At 52.9% G+C, this 17,683-nt stretch overlaps 1 protein-coding gene and 1 long non-coding RNA gene across 2 annotated transcripts in view; both read right to left on the bottom strand.

The window, feature by feature from the left end:
* LOC102422864 (T-box transcription factor TBX19-like) overlaps nt 1-731 on the bottom strand; it is a 21,512-nt gene extending 20,781 nt beyond the window's left edge. The window contains 1 exon segment of the mRNA XM_023748078.1: nt 535-731. Within this exon segment, the coding sequence (XP_023603846.1) occupies nt 535-731 (197 nt within the window).
* Nucleotides 732-10,950: 10,219 nt separating this feature from the next.
* On the bottom strand, nt 10,951-17,482 carry LOC106695341. Its single transcript, XR_001346447.2, has 2 exons — nt 16,861-17,482; nt 10,951-15,349 (listed from the first exon to the last, which is right to left on the bottom strand). It is a non-coding gene; the product is annotated as an uncharacterized LOC106695341 (long non-coding RNA).
* Between the last annotated feature and the right edge of the window lie 201 nt (nt 17,483-17,683).

The raw sequence follows: 17,683 nt of genomic DNA, 5'->3' as shown, positions 1-17,683 counted from the left end.
CACACACACACACACACACACACACACACACACACACACACATACACACACACACTCAGCCGAACATGCATCCCAAACACACACCAGAAAGCAGATATACTAATAGGCAAGGATTGAATTTGCCCTTTTGCTCCCAATTTCAACTAGTCGGACACCTCCGGGAAGTTCGTACACTTAAGCAAAAACCGCCCGGCTTCTAACTAAAGTTGCCTTCCCCCTTATCTGCACGGCTGGGACTCAGGGCTCCGCCAGGACTCACCATCAGTCAAAACTGCCATTGTTTGCTGATGTGTGAGCCCATTTCCCAAACCCCTGGGCCTGCCCTCCTTCAGAGTAACTTCTCCATGAAAATGCAAGCAAGACAGGTGCCCCCCACCCTCCTCTGCCCATCCCAGAGACAGGCGCTCAGGTGGCCGGAGAAGCGTGCGAGGCTGCTCTTCTCCAGGCCTTAACCAGACCTCAGCGCCGCCTCCTCCATGTTCAAGGGGCCTCGCCTCCCTCGCCCAGCCCAGCCCGGGGCCACAGGGAAGTCACCTGCCGTTCTTGGTCACGATCATCTCGTTAGTGACTTCCTTGAACCTCTGCCAGAGAGGGGCGTCCTCCAGGGTGATGCGCAGCTGCTTCTCCGTGGGGTCGCCCTTCTCCCTCCCCGCCTGCAGCTCGCTCTCCACCACGTCGAGCAGGCGGGAGACGGTGCCATCGCCGGTCTTCTGCGCGCCCAGCTCACTCATGGCCACGGGCCCCTCAGAGGGAGACGCTGGGCTGAGACGCTCCCTACCTGCCTGCTCCCGCCTCCTCCTGTCACTCGCTGTGAGGACAGTGCAGAGCGGAGAGAAGATGCTGGCCCTCGCCTAAGCCCCTACCTAGCAGGACACCCTCCAAGTCTCCAAATTATACACCAACCTGTTAAGCTTTGGGGGGGGGGGTGGAGACAGGGGAGGGGGGAGAAAGGCCCTCTCTTAATCACTCATTGGATCAGGTGGGGGAGAGCCCTCCCTGCCATTGGCTGCTGGCACAGAGGAACCGTTTAAGAAGAGTACTCCATCCAAATTATCCGGCTTTTATCTTGTTGTACCCGAAGAGCCCTAATCAGCGGGTGGAGGACCATTTTCCCGTTAATTAAAATCGTTCCAGGCCCCGACTGCCACAACTGGGCAATCGTGTTTGTGTATAAAGCGTGGCGTGTGGCCCCTATAGGAAGGAGGGCCCGGGGGGACGGGCAAACGTGAGGCCCAGGCAGGCTCTCCTGACACGCCCAGAACCTACGTCCCTGGGCCACCCGCCAGCCCCGACTCAGAGCCTGTATGGAGGCCGAGGGCGCCGCGCCAGGGAACGTGACCACCGCCCCAGGTCACAGGTCAGGAAAAAGAGCAAAGGACCTCTCTCCCAGGGCGTCCCCAAAGGGTCCCCTCTCCCCTGACGGATCCTACACACACCCACACTCTGCTCACCTCCCATCAGCAGAGCCAAGCCCGTGGCCCTAATCCCAGGGTGGCCGGAGGGAGAAAGTCCCTTAGCGTCTCCCTAGGGGTGCTCTGCCGGCAGCGAGGGGAACCAGCGCAGACACCAGGTGCGGAGCAGCTTCGGTCCAGACAGCTCTGTGGCGTGTTCTCCTCCGACAGCCACGCACTCAGGGAGGTGCCCACGCCTCCCGGGAAGATACTAGACGCGTCCCTTTGTCTCCCAGGCACCAGGCGCAGACTGGGACCCAGGCCTGGGCAGCACCTCCTCCTCAACCCCCAGTGGACCCTGGGGCTGTGGGCTCTTCTCGCTGCAACAGGAAGTCGGGGGGGTCAAAACAGAAGGAGAATGAAAGCAAAAGGGAAGACCAAGTCAGGGCAAGGACCACGCCGAAAGCGCACTCGGTGCCTGCGAGGTGCCCGGGCCTCCTGGGGCGGGTGGAGCAGGCGCGGCTGCACCTTCCCGGGTTTAACGAGAGAGAGGTGACCTCGCAGACAACAAGCCACCGAGGCGGCGACAGGCTCAGGCCGTGGCACAGGGGAGGTGGGGAACATGGGCGCCAGCCGGGTGGGAGGATGGGGTTGGAAGGGTTGGAGGGAAAGGTTCTCTGCAGAGGAGACCTCCGGTGAGACCAACACGGTGCTGGGCAGCCAGGGAGGGGGAGGAGGGCAGCCAGGGAGGGGGAGGAGGGCAGCCAGGGAAGGGGAAGGAGGGCAGGCGGAGGACCCGGTGAGAAGCAAGGCCGGCCCCGGAGAGAACGGGTTAGAGGGGTAGGGAAAGGTCACAAAGGAGCAGCTCAGAGAACGCTGAGCTTCCGGGGAGAAACCACAGGCAGGACAGTGTGCACGGAAGTCTGAGCATCTCAGGGACTGGACCATCGCTTTCCTCTGAAAGGGAGGGTGTGGGTGCGTCTGGGTGGGACCAGGTGATGGAACGACATCTTGAAAGTTTATATCAGAAACAATTCCCTTTGGAGACCCCCAGCCACCAGCCAGGCAGCTGTCCCTCTGCCGCTGCCTCGGAAAGCAAGAGCCTGACTTTCAGAAGAGAGGGGCTTGGAAGCATTTGTCCTCGGAGTCAGGAGTCACTGATGGGGCGGTGTAAGGGCCACACTGAACACAGAGGATTAAGGCACAGTCCTGCCCTGGCAGGTAGCGCAGTGGTTAGAGCAGGGGTGGGCAAACTTTTTGACTCGAGGGCCACAATGGGTTCTTAAACTGGACCGGAGGGCCGGAACAAAAGCATGGATGGAGTGTTTGTGTGAACTAATATAAATTCAAAGTAAACATCATTACATAAAAGGGTACGGTCTTTTTTTTTTTAGTTTTATTCATTTCAAACAGGCCGGATCCGGCCCGCGGGCCATAGTTTGCCCACGGCTGGGTTAGAGTGTCCACCCGCGCACCCAAGGGTCTCGGGTTCAATGACCAGTAAGGACATGTACCTGGGTTGTAGGTTCGATCTCCACCCTGGTTAGGGCACGTTGTCTCTCTCACACATCTATTTCTCTCTCCTTTCTCTCTCTCTCTCTCTCTCTCTCTCTCTCTCTCTCTCTCTCTCTCCTCTCCCTCCCTCCTTTCCACTCTCTAAAAATCAGTGGAAAAATATCCTTGAGTGAGCCCTGGCCGGTTTGTTTCAGTACATAGAGTGTTGGCCTGCGGCCTGAAGGGCCCCAGTTTCAATTCTGGTCAAGGGCACATGCCTGGATTGCGGGCTCGATCCCCAGTAGGGGGCGTGCAGGAAGGCAGCCAATCAATGATTCTCTCTAATCATTGATGTTTCTATCTCTCTCTCCCTCTCCCTTCCCCTCTGAAATCAATTTTTAAAATACACACACACACACACACACACACACACACACACACACTGGCCAGATTATTATGATCACCTGACGTTTGTAGGCAAATTAACTATAATTTCTCACTGAAGTTGCTAGAGGGCCAGATCATTATAAATGTCTGAATAGCACAACATACCTAAGTATCGTTGCTGATCAGGTTCATCCTATCATGTTGATGGCGTATCCCAATGGAGATGGCTTCTTCCAACAAGACAATGCACCATGCCACGGTGCTCATATTGTGCAGGAGTGGTTTCAAGAACATGAGGGAGACTTTACCTTGCTTAGGTGGCCCCCACAATCACCAGATCTCCATCCAATTGAGCATTTGTGCGACGAAGTTAAAAGAGCCATCAGGCAGCTGGTTCCACAACCATCAAATCTCACAGAACTGGTCAGTGCTATTCATCAGGCATGGTGTCCGATTCCTCGCATCACCTTTCAACATCTCGTGGAGTCAATGCCAAGAAGAATCGCTGCAGTATTGAAGGCAAAAGGTGGCCCAACGAAGTACTGATGGGGTGGTCATAATAATCTGGCCACTCAGTGTATGTGTGTGTGTGTGTATGTGTGTGTGTATATATATATATTCTCCTCAAGTGAGATTTCACAAAAAAAGAAAGAAGAGAAAGACACAGTCCTTAGGTAAGAAACTTGATTCCTCAGTGAAATGATCCGTCCCCAAGTACCGTCAGCCCATCAAATGGGGAAGGCCAGCCTCTGTCACGCCTGCCCTTGCTCATAGGCAGTTCATCATCATATCTGTGCCTCCACCTTAAATATGACCACACAGTCAGGGACCACGCAGTCAGGGACCATCCAACATTTAAGTCAAACCAAAGCAAAACAAAGAAATTCTGAGGAACAGACTATGCAGGCAGCAGAGGACAAGAGAAACCGTAACCACAATCAGGCCTTTCCAGCAGGCGGGCTGCTGGCAGGCTCTGTTCCGGTTACGGGCTGAGGCCCTCGGCTCCCACAGGCCTCCACGCCATCCACGCGGAGCCTCGCTGCTGGCTCTCTCCCTCCAAAGCAGCGGGAGGGACCTTCTCCTCTTTTAAGGGATCATACGATTAGGTGAGACCCACCCAAAATGACTCCCTTTTATTAACTAAGTAAACTGACCAGGAATCCTAACTGCACCTGGAAAGTCCTTCTTGCCATAACCCAGGAGTGACACCTGCCATAACCCAGGAGTGACACCCCGTCATATTCAGAGGCCCTGCCACCCTCAAGGAAGGGGGTGGCACGGGCTTTTCCCCCAGGGGACAGAATCTTGGGGGCCATCTTCGAATCCCGCCCACCAGAGAACATTAAAAACAAACAAGCCAGAAAACAGAAGAAAAAAGCAGAGGCAACTACAAACTCTAAGGTTTAAAACAAATTGTCCAAGAAAGAAAATATAATCACCGTATACTAGGCCTCAACTAGAAATACAATTGTAACAATGTCAATATTGACTTAACAAAAACTCATGATATTAGGATGATGAGAAAGGGGAAGCTGGTGTGGCAGGAAAAGGGGGTGTGGCAGGGAAAGGGAGTGCTGAATTCGCATCTCCTATGGTAGGAAGAGAGTCAATCATGTCTAACATTGAAAATCAACAAACTTAGCAGCATGCATACACCGTCCAGCAGTCTGGGGAGAAACGGCAGGTGTAACAGCATAAAGAGAGGACAGTGACGCCCCTGGCCGGCGCACAGCTGGTTGGAGCGTCCTCCCATACACCAAGAGGTGGCGGGTTTGATTCCCAGTCCGGGCTCATACCCAGGTTGTGGGTTTAATCCCATGGGGCCCATTCAGGAGACAACCAACCAATCTCTCTCTCTCTCTCTCCCCCTACCTCTCTCTAAAAAATCAATACAATTTTTAAAAATGTTTAAAGAAAGAGAGGACAGTAACTGCCTCTGGGGAGAGGGACAGAGGAATACTGGTTTTTTTTTCTTATAAGTTTTTAACCATATGAGTAAATGAAACATTAATAAGATTTATTAATTTATATCTAATTTTTAATTCAACAACATATAAAGATAATTCTCCCATGTTATCAAATAATGTTATCACTTTACTGTTTGTAAATTATTCCATCTTATGAATGGGTCATGTTTCATTTACCCAAGCTTCCCTTCCTGTATATTTACTATTTTAACAATTCGATAAAAATTCTGTACAGTAAATGTTCTCAAACAGCCATGATTGTTTTCTTACAGTGTCCTTAGAAGTGGTGCTAACTGACAAGCACACAATATGCTAAGCAGTTTATAGGGAGGATCCCACTTAATCCTTATAAGAATCCCATAGGGCTCGTGCTATGATTATATCCACCATTTAGGTGAGACAGCTGAGCTAAAAAAGTTGGTTAGGTAACGAGCCCACGGCACTGAGCCACTAAGTTGGAGGCCGCGCATAGCCCTGCGTCCTGGGCCGTCAACACCATGACTCCTCTTGCTTCCCGTGCCAGGAGGAGCGGAAGTCTCTGAGTTCTCCCGACATCCTCTGGTTTTATGACCACAGGAGGGGTGTGCTTCCCTGGCACCAACCCCAGCATTCATTCAACCCCATCACGGAGCGGCTCTGTGCTGGCTCGTTGGCCCAGGCGGGAGAAAAGGGCCAGATGGCTGCAGTGAGGTTTGGGAGGGAAGCCGCCAGAGGCGGCCCAGAACCCGGGGAGCGGGACACCTCTGCGGAGCGGGGGACCCCGGAGTGCTGAAAGGGCCTAAGCTTGCTGGGCACAGGACGAACTGCACTCCAGGAAGAGAGATTCCATGAAGAGGCTGGAGGCGTGAAAACACGGAGCGTTGCAATAACCTGGAGGGGGTTCAGCCGTGGAACGTGGACGAGAGGAAATTTAACGGGGTTTGGGACATTCAGTATTTCCCACAGGCAAACCCTGCCGGTGGCACAGGACCAACAGTGTGGTTAGAACAGGTTTGCCAGAGAAAACAGAACCAGCAGGTGCAACATGTGTCTTCCAGGGCAAGAAAAAAAGTAGAGTAAATAAGAGAACTACTGAAGTTAGAACACCAACCCAGCAAGAGTGAAGGTGAGACTCGCACGGCACAAAGGCAGTGTGAGATGACTGCGGCTTCCAAAAGCCGCCTGGGTGGTTAGCGCGGCCGCTTCGTTCAGCAGGAGACCAACGTGGCATTGTGGGAGGAGGGCAGCGGGGAGGGCGAGCCAGCAGGTGCGGTGGGGACGCGGAGGGCAGCTCTTCAGAAGGTGGGATCCACAGGCTGCGGCTGCTGGGGAGAGGGCACACGCGAGGATGCCCTGGGGTCTGGCTGGAAGGCTGGGCAGGAGACGGGCATTTCCCAGGACAGAGAACACGGAGGAGTGGAGGGTGGCGTCCACGCTCACCATGAGCAGGAACACGCCCCCCCTCCCTCCCCACGCCCCCCCAAGAGCAGTCGCAGCTCGCAAGCCACCTGTGAGCACCCTGGACACCAACTGGGATTTGGGAACTGGGGGTCATGCCAGCTCTGACCTCGGCCCTGACCTTGGGGGATGAGGGGCGCCGTGATCTGCCTGAGGACGATGGTGTTGTCCCCCAGGTCCAGCAGCTGCCCTGCTGCTTTCCGGGGTGAGCGGAGGGTATTAATTAAGGGGTGCGACCGGCGGACACCCGATAGCACTGCCCTCCTCGGCGCACAGCGCCCGTGTCTCGGACTCAAAGGGCAGAAGTGGAAAGCCACGCAACCTGAGCCCAGGCCTGGAGCGGCCGGGCCATGCCGCCAGCACACACCGCGCAGAGCCCGCGTCTGTACATTCAGTCCCTGCAGAGACCTGACACCTGCTCCCCCGCCCGTGCCCCCAGGAAATTAACACTCGCCCAGGTACCTGGTCGTAATTAAACCGAACAAAAAGACAGCTGCTCTGCCTTTCTTTTCTAATCACCAACCTGCAGCCGGGGGATTACTAGCTTTGGGGCAATTTAGGGAGGATTACTCTTTCATTAGTGTCTGGGGGGGGCAGTTCCAACCCGATGTCATAAGAGACTCGTCACACACCCTCCCACGCCGACAGCCCACCCCTCTGTGTGTCCGAAAGGTTAACCTATAAAGCCACTGGCAACCCACTATTCGTCACACCCCAAACAGCTGAGTTTTCACCAGAAGCATCACCCAAAATGAATTCTGCCCGTGTCTCCAGGGATCTACGAGAACGTCATTCCAAACCTCCCTTCAGTCGCTGACAATGATGATGGGAGGGAACAGCACCCGGGAGGATACCCTGTCCTCCAGGCTGACAAGGTTAAAAGGCTCCTGACTTCCCCGCAGCTACCCACCCTCATGCAGCTAAGCCAGGGACACACACACGCTGGCCTAGGACCCGAGGCTGGAGAAATGAAAAGGCGCGCGCCCATCCAAAGGCACCAAAAGCAAAGACATTTTAAATATTGTGTGGGGACAAACTACATCTGCAGGCCCGTCAGCCTGCCTGCCCGTGGCCTCCCCTTTATACTTTCATTCATTCAGCAAATAACTGTGGTGCTGAGTCTCCTTTGGGTGGTGTCTGGGGGGCAGGGCAGTCAGCAACAACAGACTCAGCCCTCAGGGGACTTCCAGTCTGCCAAGGACAACACAGAGTGGGGGGGGGGGAGTTTGGGGGGGAGAGAGTGCCCCCCAAGGAAGCGAGGCTGACTCTGAAATGTGCAGGTGAGGAGGAGTAATCTGGCAGAGGGGACAGAGGCAGGTGAAACAGCACATGGGAAGACCACATGGCGAGAGAACACTACCGAAGGCAGGAATGACAGGGTGAAGATGAAAAGGGAGAAGCCAGACCACACGAGGCCCACAGCCCTGTAGGTCTAAGTATGAGACACAGCCTCATCCTAAAGGCAATGGAAGGCACGTGCAAAAGACCACGCTGTTACGATGAAGGGACTGCGGTGGAAGGTGCCGGGACAGGTGTGGAGGCAGCAGCAGACACGGCCATCACCCCAGCCAGCGACGGGCTCGCTCGGCACAGAAACGTCGTGGTCACGCCCCTGCTCTACCAGGTGAGGCTGAAGGGGCCTCCTTCCATCTTCACGAAGCTGCTCGGTTCCGGGACTCAGCGGTGTGGTGGCACCAACCTGGGTTTGCGTTCTCCTGACTCCCATGCCCTCCATCACTACAGGGTCCGCTGCTAGGCCTTCGCTGGCTGGCTTTTCTCTGCGAAAGGCTCCAACCTCTTCATCCCGACCCTGTTCAGAGGCCCAGGGGTTCCGTGAACCGTTTCCAGCTCATCACAGGGAGAGGAAAAAACACATTTTTTCTATCTCTATGAAATGATCGGTTAACAAAACGTATGGTGGTAATCGTTTTGCAGTATATGTAAGTCATTATACTGTACACCTTAAACTTACACAGGGCTACGTCAGTTAAAGCTCAGTAAAACGGAGAAAGGAAGGCATTCTGAAGAAGACTAGCGCAGGGACACTGCACACAGGATGGCGGCGATCTCTGAGACACAGGAGGCAATACCGCACAGGCGCATAAGGCAACTTCAAGGTGATGGCAACATTCTATTTCTTGATGTGGGTGGTGGTTATACCATCACTGAGCTGTACATTCTTTATTGGTTTGTATTTTATATCTTTGTGTGTTTTATTTTTCAAAAGGTTTAGAATAAGCAAAGTGTAAGCAACTGATTGAATGAATAGTTAAACCCAAATTATAATTTCTAGAAGTAGACAAAATCAGTAAGGTTAGAAGCTGAACAACACTATGAGACAATTTGACATAATTGGTATTTATAGAATACTCCACCCAACACATACACAATCTTTTCAAATACACCTGGAACACCCACCAAGATAGACTATATGCTGGGCAATAATAACACAAGGCCCAATAAATGTTAAAAGATTAAAATCATTTGGAGTATGTTCTCTGACTACAAAAGAATTAAACTATAAATCAATAATAGCTATTTGGAAAATCTCCAAGTGTTTGAAAGTTAAATACACTTACAAATAATCAATGGGTCAAAGAAGAAATCACAGGGAAATGAGAAAATATTTCAAACTGAATTAAAATGAAACACAACATATCAAAATTTGTAAAGTACAGCTAAAGCAGTGCTTAGAGGGAAATTTATAGTATTATATTAGAAAAGATGAAAGATCTAAAATCAATTATTTAAGCTCCCACCTTAAAAAGCTAGAAGAATCAGTTAAACCCAAAGTAAGTATAAGAAAATAAATAATAAAGGTAAGAAAATAAATCAATTAAATAAAAAACAGATAACCAATCATGAAATGAAAGTGGGTATTTTTTATTGTAAAACTAGAGGCCCAGCGCACGAAATCACACGAGACTCAGACCTGCCACACCGCCGTGGGACCCCAGACCCACTGCACCACAAGACCCATCAATCTCCTCCTGGTGACCGGTCATTTGGTCGTTCCAGTGTTACGGCCACTGGCCTTTTATAATGTAGATACATCACAAAAGTGCACATGTAGGACATTTCAAAAACATACAGTGCAAGGATTTATCAGAGTAAACATCTTGTAAATGTAAATTCCACTTAATAAATAGGACATGACCAGCACCCAGGATCCGCCTGCACACCGTGTCCCTTCCCAATCATTAACCTCCCCCTCCCTCCCAAAGTCTCACTATCCTAACTTTATGCAAATAACTTCTTTGCCTATCATTTTATCACCTAAGAATGCATCTTTAAAGTCTAGAATTTAATTTTATCTGTTTTTTTCATCTTCATACAATAACACAATATTACATGTTTGTTAACCATTCACGTCTTCGTTAAATACTTGTTCAAATCTTTTTAACTGAGGTTTCTTTGAAACAATCAATAAAATTCATAAACCTCAGGCGAAGAGAAGAGACACAAAGTACCAGTCTCTGCAATGAAAGACGGGACACTACAAATCCTATAGACATGCAAAGAATTTTAAAAAATTATGAACTTTATGCTAATGAATCTAACAATCCTAGTCAATGTGACTAAACAAGCTAGGGGTGCAGGAACAGCCCCAAAACACCTTACCTTTCAAACACCTTCAAAACTGTCCTTAGACCCACCCCTAAGGCCTCTGAAAGAGAGGGCCACATACCAATTCAGCTTAACAAACATCTGGAAGTGCCTACAACGTATGCTACCCACTAAGGATTCATATTAAAGGTGTGGTCTTTCCTATAGTCAATCAATCATCATTTGGTGTAGTGACTCCTGGAAATACAAACAAGAATAAGAGGCAACACTAGCTTTATTAAAGATCATAACATTATCATTTATTAAAGAAGGGGGGAAAAAGCACAACAAAAAAAGAATTGTTTTGTGATTCTTTTTTTGGGGGTGGGGGGGTAATAGCTTATACCAGCAAAATCCTTTCTCTCTGAAATGAGCGAGTAAAAAGAGCATAATCTTTATTGTATGAAATAGCTCAAGGTAGGAAAAGGAGCACACAAACATTTCTGGATATTAAAAAATTCAGTGATGCAATCAGCAACATTCAAAACTGCTGACTATACAATTACAAAAACGGAATCACGTTTTAACAAAGTGTTTTAAAAGCTCATCATATTGAACAGGCACAATGTTCTGAAGGCACAGAAATTTCCATGGGTTTCTGAACATCCTCACCCCCACCTTCACAATTTACAAACGCAGCAAAAAATATGAGTTCAGAGGGTTTTGTGTGTGTGTGTGTTTCCTTTCCTTGTTCAAAGTGGCTAAGTCAAGCAAATATACGGAAGGCAAAGTAAACATGTGTCATAGCAGAAAGGCAAGATGAACTGTAAGCTGTGATTCTCCTGTAGGACATTTCACAAACTCGAGGTTCGTCCAGACTTCCAGTCGGTAAGCCTCACTGCCTCCTGCCAGCACGGATGTCCGGCCACGGCCGCACCTGCCCAGGCTCGTCCGCATGGTCCCAGGACGCTCAGTCCGTTCACATCAGGGAGCGTTTATCTGTGACATTTTCTTGGTTTTGTTTATTAGATGTAGTGACACTAGTTTGTTATGAACGCGCACACTAGTATTGTTTATTACACCGATTTTCAACTAGTGAGCCAAAAGAATTTTAAAACATGCAATACCTGTTTAGTCCAGGCACTGACCTCTTCTCCCTTAGATCGCCAAATAAAAATGACAACAGCCAACACAACAGTCATCCAGTGGGAATGAACCAAAACTACACCTATCCTTTTTTTTTTTGTCAAATTGTCAAAAAACATGTGTTTTGGCGTGCCGCAGAATTTTAGCAGTTAGTTTGTGCCATGCGATGAAAAGGCTGAAATCGCTGATCACAATGCTATGGACCAACCTTTGGCTTCAAAGAGCCGATCCCTCCTGTCCCATGGACTCACTCTTCCCTGCTCATAGCTCGTCCGAGCTACAGGATGTTTCGTGCATTTCTGAGCCATGATCAGCTGGCCAGCTCCTGCTAGGGGGCGGTAATCGTGTTCTGTCCATGTACTCGGGCTCTGCTGCCCCCACTGGCCTCCTGGGCCTCTCCGGCCCTGGAGCGAGGAGCCTGCGGGCGCTCCGGGAGCGGTGCCGGTGCACGCCGGAGGTCACCCGGGCATCGGAGTAGAACTGGAAAGCGGCCGAAAGGGGAACTAGACACCCTGTATCTTGAGTGAACTGGGATTAAATACCTTGCACAGCACCTTCCCTCTTTACTCAAATAAAACCCTCAAGATCTCAGAATTTCATCAAGTTTTGTGTTAGAAGGTACTTTAAACACATAATTTAACCTCCCAATGTTTTAAGGACTTCCAAAAAGATCTGGACTTCTAAATCTAAATTCTTCTGTTAATGTCTTATCAAGAGACACACGGATATAAATCTGCATTTAACTTCAGAGGGAGGTCTGTTAGCTTTTTAAAAAATAACATCTGCAAAGAAACTACTGCACATCGTACATCAAAAAATACTTGGGTTTTAAAGTCAAAACTATATCAGCAATCTAGCCACGTGGCTCTATGAGCCTGCTCACTGACTTGCTGTGCAGCAGTGATCTGAGGGGACAGGGCTGGCCAGGCTGCCCCACAGAGGGGTCCCCGGCCACAGCACTGCAGCCGTTCCTAACTCATTCCACGTGGTCTCATCACTCCCGCAGCAACAGCTGTCACCTGTGGCGCTCCCCAAGCCAGACGCAGCCAGAGCAGCATGCCCACACCCCTCACACCCCTCTTTAAGGTACGCCCCACTTCTCCATTGCATTTAGAGCACACACTGCCTGGGGTGGGAGGGTCACGCGGGTAAACAGCCCACAGTCGCCCCACCAGTGACAGAAGCTCCTCGCACTGGTAAGCACCGTGACAATGCTCAGCTGGGGGCAGTTTTGCTCTTCCCAGAGACGCGGCGGCCTGCCCGGGAGAGGGGGCCGAGGAGCCAGCGGGCCTGGGCAGCGGTGGCCGGGGCACAGCCACGCCGAGGAGCCGAGACTAGAGGCAGAGGGAACCGTCTTTGAGAGGGAGACAGGAGGTGGGAGGCAGGCTCTGAGGGGCGTGGAGAGGCCAGGAGCTTGCTGGCCAGCTGCTCCCAACCTCCCAGCACAGCGGCCGCAGGGAGCAGGGCCATGGAGGAAGGGGCGGGGGTCCTGCTGCCCACAGCTGAACTGTGACCTCAGGTGAGCGCATCCCGTCTGCAGGTGTCACCTCGGTGGTTCCCTCCACTCCCAAAATGCAATCGTCTCTCCCCCCAGCAGTGAGCATGCAAGGCAGGGGAGCAGGACGACCCCGACAGCCCCGGGTCTGAAACCCCAATTCCTCACTCCCCGTCTCTGCCACCCACGAGGTTGCTGTAAACCAGCAGTTGCTTGGTAACGGTGTTCAGCAGATTTGAAATGGATGTCCTCCTCCCACAAAAACAAGTCTGAAGCAGACAAAGCACGGGCAGCAGCAGGAGAAACTTAGGCTTCTGGAAGGTCCTGGAAGGCAGGCTCACGCCCGCGCTGCCCACGTGTCCTGACTGGAGAAGTCGGAGCAAACTGGCCACAGAGTCAGGGCAAAGCAGCTTTTCTGCAAGAGCTGCGGCCCCTTCCTGGTGGGACCCGCCCAGACCGAGGCCGCTCTCCTTGAACAATGGAGATGAGACCACCACCGGCGAGTTGCTGTGGATATTAAATGACATCACGCCTGGCAACACCTACCATGCAGACATGTATTACCAGGGCACTGCTTTTAGAAAAGTTAACGGCCAGAGACACGCACCCTGTCACCTTCCACGGCCATCGGCGATTTCTGGGGTTAAATAACGTTACCTCGTTTACTGCGACCCCACCACCATGCTGGGCCCTCTCCTGCCACTACCGGTGCGGATTATTTACTCCCGTTGGTTAAACATGAGCGATCTGAGGGCCAGGGGTTAAGTGACTTGTTCAATGTGGCATGTGGCAGAGCCGCACTTACACCCAGACAGGTCTGACCTCAAAGCCCAGTTCACCACCATCTACACACCCTGGTGCATCTTAAAGGCAGTGCAGTGCCCATCAAGACCTGGACTCTCCAACCTCCCTTCCCGGCTGAAAGCGGGTGAGGGACCACAGCCTCACCAGGCCCGCTCAGACCTCCCAGCGCAAAAGGAAAGGCTGGCCGGTCTGGGTCGCAGCGGCAGAGGGTCCGGCAACAGCCCCAGCCAGGGGACCACCTCGGTGTGGAGGTGTGAGCGCGAGCCCGAGTGGGCGGCTGGAGCTGGGCAAGGACAGAAAGGCCCGGTGGAGGTCCTTCAATGCCAAGAACTCCGGCGGCCCCGACAGGACGTTCTGATGGTCAGGCGGCAACGGGCTCAAGGACACACAGAGAACAGAGAGGCCACCGGTCAGGGCGCCTCCCAAAGGGGACAGGGCCGGAGACACCACAGTGATGGAGATGGGGACCGAGAGGTCACAGGCTCGGAGGGAAGCAGGGACCCAGGCCCTGGAGCACCCCTGTGCCACCCCGGGAAACACGGGGTCCGGAGAGGGGCTGAGGCTGGGCGCCCGCTCGGGCTCGGCTCTGCCACCAGCCGCAGCTTTGGGTAGAACTGGCAACCTCTCTGACCCTCGGTTTCCTCAACTGCTCAGCGACGAGGCTTGTGAGGACCAGACAAGACCAGGGACACGCGAGCACGTGGGGGTGGACATCCGGCTGAGCTGGGCCTGCCTGCAGCCCACGGGTCGCCTTCTCCAGCGTCTCCAACGCTGGGAATGCCTGGAGGTCAGGGCCCCTGGGGCTGTCTTCCCACCCTCTCCCCCCTGGCTCCACTCCAGAACGGAAATGAATAAAGAAAAAATACAGAGAACAGCAAACACGTTCCCCTCCTGTCGGCTCTCGTCCCAAAGGAAAAGCAGTGTTTTCTCGGGGGCTTTGTTTTCGATCTAGTTCCAGGAGGTCATGAGGAAAATAAGCTAGAAAACCCAAGAGAAAAGGGTGTGCGCTGATGTTACAGACCCATCCCAGCCGGGCGGAATCTGCAAGGGCTGACGTTCAGATTCAGAAAGACCGCTGTCACCAGAGGGCTCCTTCCCTGCCCTCCCCCTTCCCCCCCACAGGCTCTGCAGGGGCACAGCGGCCAGGGTGGCTGGCAGTCACGGGGTCCCAGACCCAGAGAACAAGCATGCACACACTGTGTGGGGCCTGGGTGATGGTCCCCGAGCTGAGGGACAAGTCTATAAAGTCCCTGTGGGCCCAACGCTGTCCCTGGCCGCCGCACCCTGCGTCCCTGGCGGGGGTGGGGGTGGGGGGGTTGGGGGGAGGGGCTGCCTCACCAGCCGGCAATCCTGGCTCCCGTGGCTGCTCTCGGTGTTCGTTTATGAGAATTCGGAGAGTTCAGGAGGGTGTGAGGAAGAGTCCTCTCCGGAAGGCACATGCCCACCCCTCCTGCTGTGCTAGACACTGGGGCTGGGGACACAGCGCTGCCTCCCAGAGCATCCGTACACGTTCAGGTCGCGGGAACCCGCTGCCACAGGGGGAAAGGCAGGTTCCGTGAGCGAGAGGTTCGAAGGTATTTACAAAGTGTCTGCCAGCTTCCTTCCGCAGCGCCGCCCAAAGCCTTGCGAAACTGGCCGTCCGTTACTCCAGACACGCAGAAAAGCACTTCTTCACAGCATCCCTGGGAGGAAAAACACGGGTCAATGGGAGATGGTCACCCGGCTCCTGCCATTTCCTGGCACCCAGAGTAGCACCTTGCAGAGCAGCAAGCGCCCAGACTGTGGGGTCAGACCCCCAGGCAGGTCGCTTGCCTTGTTTGAGTTGCAAATGTCTCATCTGTGAAAAGGGGTGTCCCCACTCACTCCTGACCAGCGGTGGGAATGAGGGCGTTGAATGGAATAGGAATTTCCTAAATGACAGCCAGCGATCATGACGATCAAAGAAAAAGATAGGAAGGAGGTAGAGACCATCAGGAACCAAGGGACACACCAGGAAGGTGCACTTTCTAGCAACCAGAATCACAGAATGGAGCCGCTCGGGGGTCCTTCATTCTAAGCAAGCAGCCGATGCGCCAACAGACATCTGCCGGGAGCTCCTAGCACAGGGTACCCTAAGCCAGAGCTCACCGACTCTCCTGGAAACGCAGTGCCAGCCGGCACGGGCAGACGGCACTCAACCTACTCGGCCGCGTGGGCTCGGGCTTCCCCAGCCCGCCCGCTCCCAGCTGCACCTGTGCCCCGGCCCTGGGAGCCCGCTGCAGGGCGGTGAGGGAGTGCACTCCCATGCGCTTGAACAGCCAGATGATGCTAGAAGAACGTTTCTAAGCTCTGCTCTGCCTGTGGCCCCAGGAGGTGCTCTGGGTGAGAAAGGGCCCCTCATGGAAGCTCATCCGCACGTCACATTAGGGGTCTGGAAGGCTGGAGCCCTTCACAAAGCCACCAGCCGCCATGAACGCCAGGGCTTCTAAGTTCTTGTCCAATCACTCCCAGCGTCCACATCACCGTCGGCAACAGACCTGGGGGCGTCAGACGTAAGCCTGCTCCCCCTGCTCACACACCGTTTTTCTTTTTCTCAGCACAGCTTAGGAAACACATGTTGGTCAACAAGAGAGGAATGGAAATTAAATGGTGACATGAGAACAGAGTCAGAGGCAAAGACCACGGACGGTGCCAATGTAAGGAGGTTTGGAGCCAGAACCTTAGAACTGGAAGGGCCAACCCGCTCTAGTCGTCAATGAGCCCTGAGGCCGGAGGGTCAGCGGGCTGCTCACAGGAGCCCCGGCCCTGCTGCCTTCCCTGTACAGGCTCCTCCCTGAATCGTCCCGTGAGATGCTGCAGGAAGACGGCACGAGCTTCCCTCCCTCCACCTCTGGCTCCGGGACATGGAAGTGGTACCCACCTTTGAGAAAATCTCAAAGCTGCCAGTTAATGGTGGGCATGTGCACAGACACGACCGATCACACAGAACGTGCAGGCGGCCTGGGTCGATGCCCATCACGGCCTGTATGGGGGCGGGGGTGACCTTAGCTTACTCATCTATAAACAGGTATGTAACACCTGCCTGCTGGTCTCAAAGGGCTTAGGAAAGATAAAGGAACAAGCAATCTCTGAAAACACTCCATACTAACAGTCCCATGCACACACATCAACATCCCCAGCGACAGATGTTACATCCGCATTCAGCCCGTCTTACCTTGCGAATGGTATGTAGGAAAGGCTATACCTACAAGGAGAAACAAACACAAGATCAAATTAAATGAAGGGCGCAGACGATTACAGCGGGACAGGCTTCTGGGCTGTAAGAGCTTCTGCAGTGACTTATGGGGCCCTCGGGGTGAAGGGTGCACGTGCACACACACACACGCACGCACACACACATGCACGCACACACATACTGTGCACGTACACACGCTATACCACCGTATACTGGGGGGGGACGTGTCATCTGTGTCCAAAGGAGGAGGGCAACAGGCCCAGGTGGAGACAAGCCCTGTGACCTCAGGCTCGCGGGGTGACCCATTGACCAGCTGAGCCAGCAGGGTCGCCCCATCAGGCAGGTCCAGAAATCCCGATGGCACAGAGCCGTCCGGAGAGAATGCCAAACAAGCCCCAGACCCACTGTCCTCTCGGATTTCATAAATCCGCAACAGAACACTGCTTCCACCATTGGGAGAAATTGTCTGCTCTGCTCCAATTACTTTTGAAACAAGAAAGAACAGAAAAAAATAAAACCCATGCCCTAACCGGTTTGGCTCAGGGGATAGAGCATCGGCCTGCGGACGCAAGGGTCCCAGGTTTGATTCCGGTCAGGGGCATATTCCTCGGTTGCGGGCACATACCCAGTAGGGAGTGTGCAGGAGGCAGCTGATCGATGTTTCTCTCTCATTGATGTTTCTAACTCTCTATCCTTCTCCCTTCCTCTCTGTGAAAAATCAATAAAATATATTTTAAAAAAATAAAATAAAATAAACCCCAGTACCAACCCTCTATGAAAGCAACAATAAACAAGCTGATCC

Source organism: Myotis lucifugus, unplaced genomic scaffold (genome assembly GCF_000147115.1).
Source record: "Myotis lucifugus unplaced genomic scaffold, Myoluc2.0 scaffold_1122, whole genome shotgun sequence".
NCBI classification, from domain to species: domain Eukaryota; kingdom Metazoa; phylum Chordata; class Mammalia; order Chiroptera; family Vespertilionidae; genus Myotis; species Myotis lucifugus.
The sequence above is the reverse complement of the archived record's forward strand: the minus strand, read 5'-3'. Positions and strand labels throughout refer to the sequence as shown.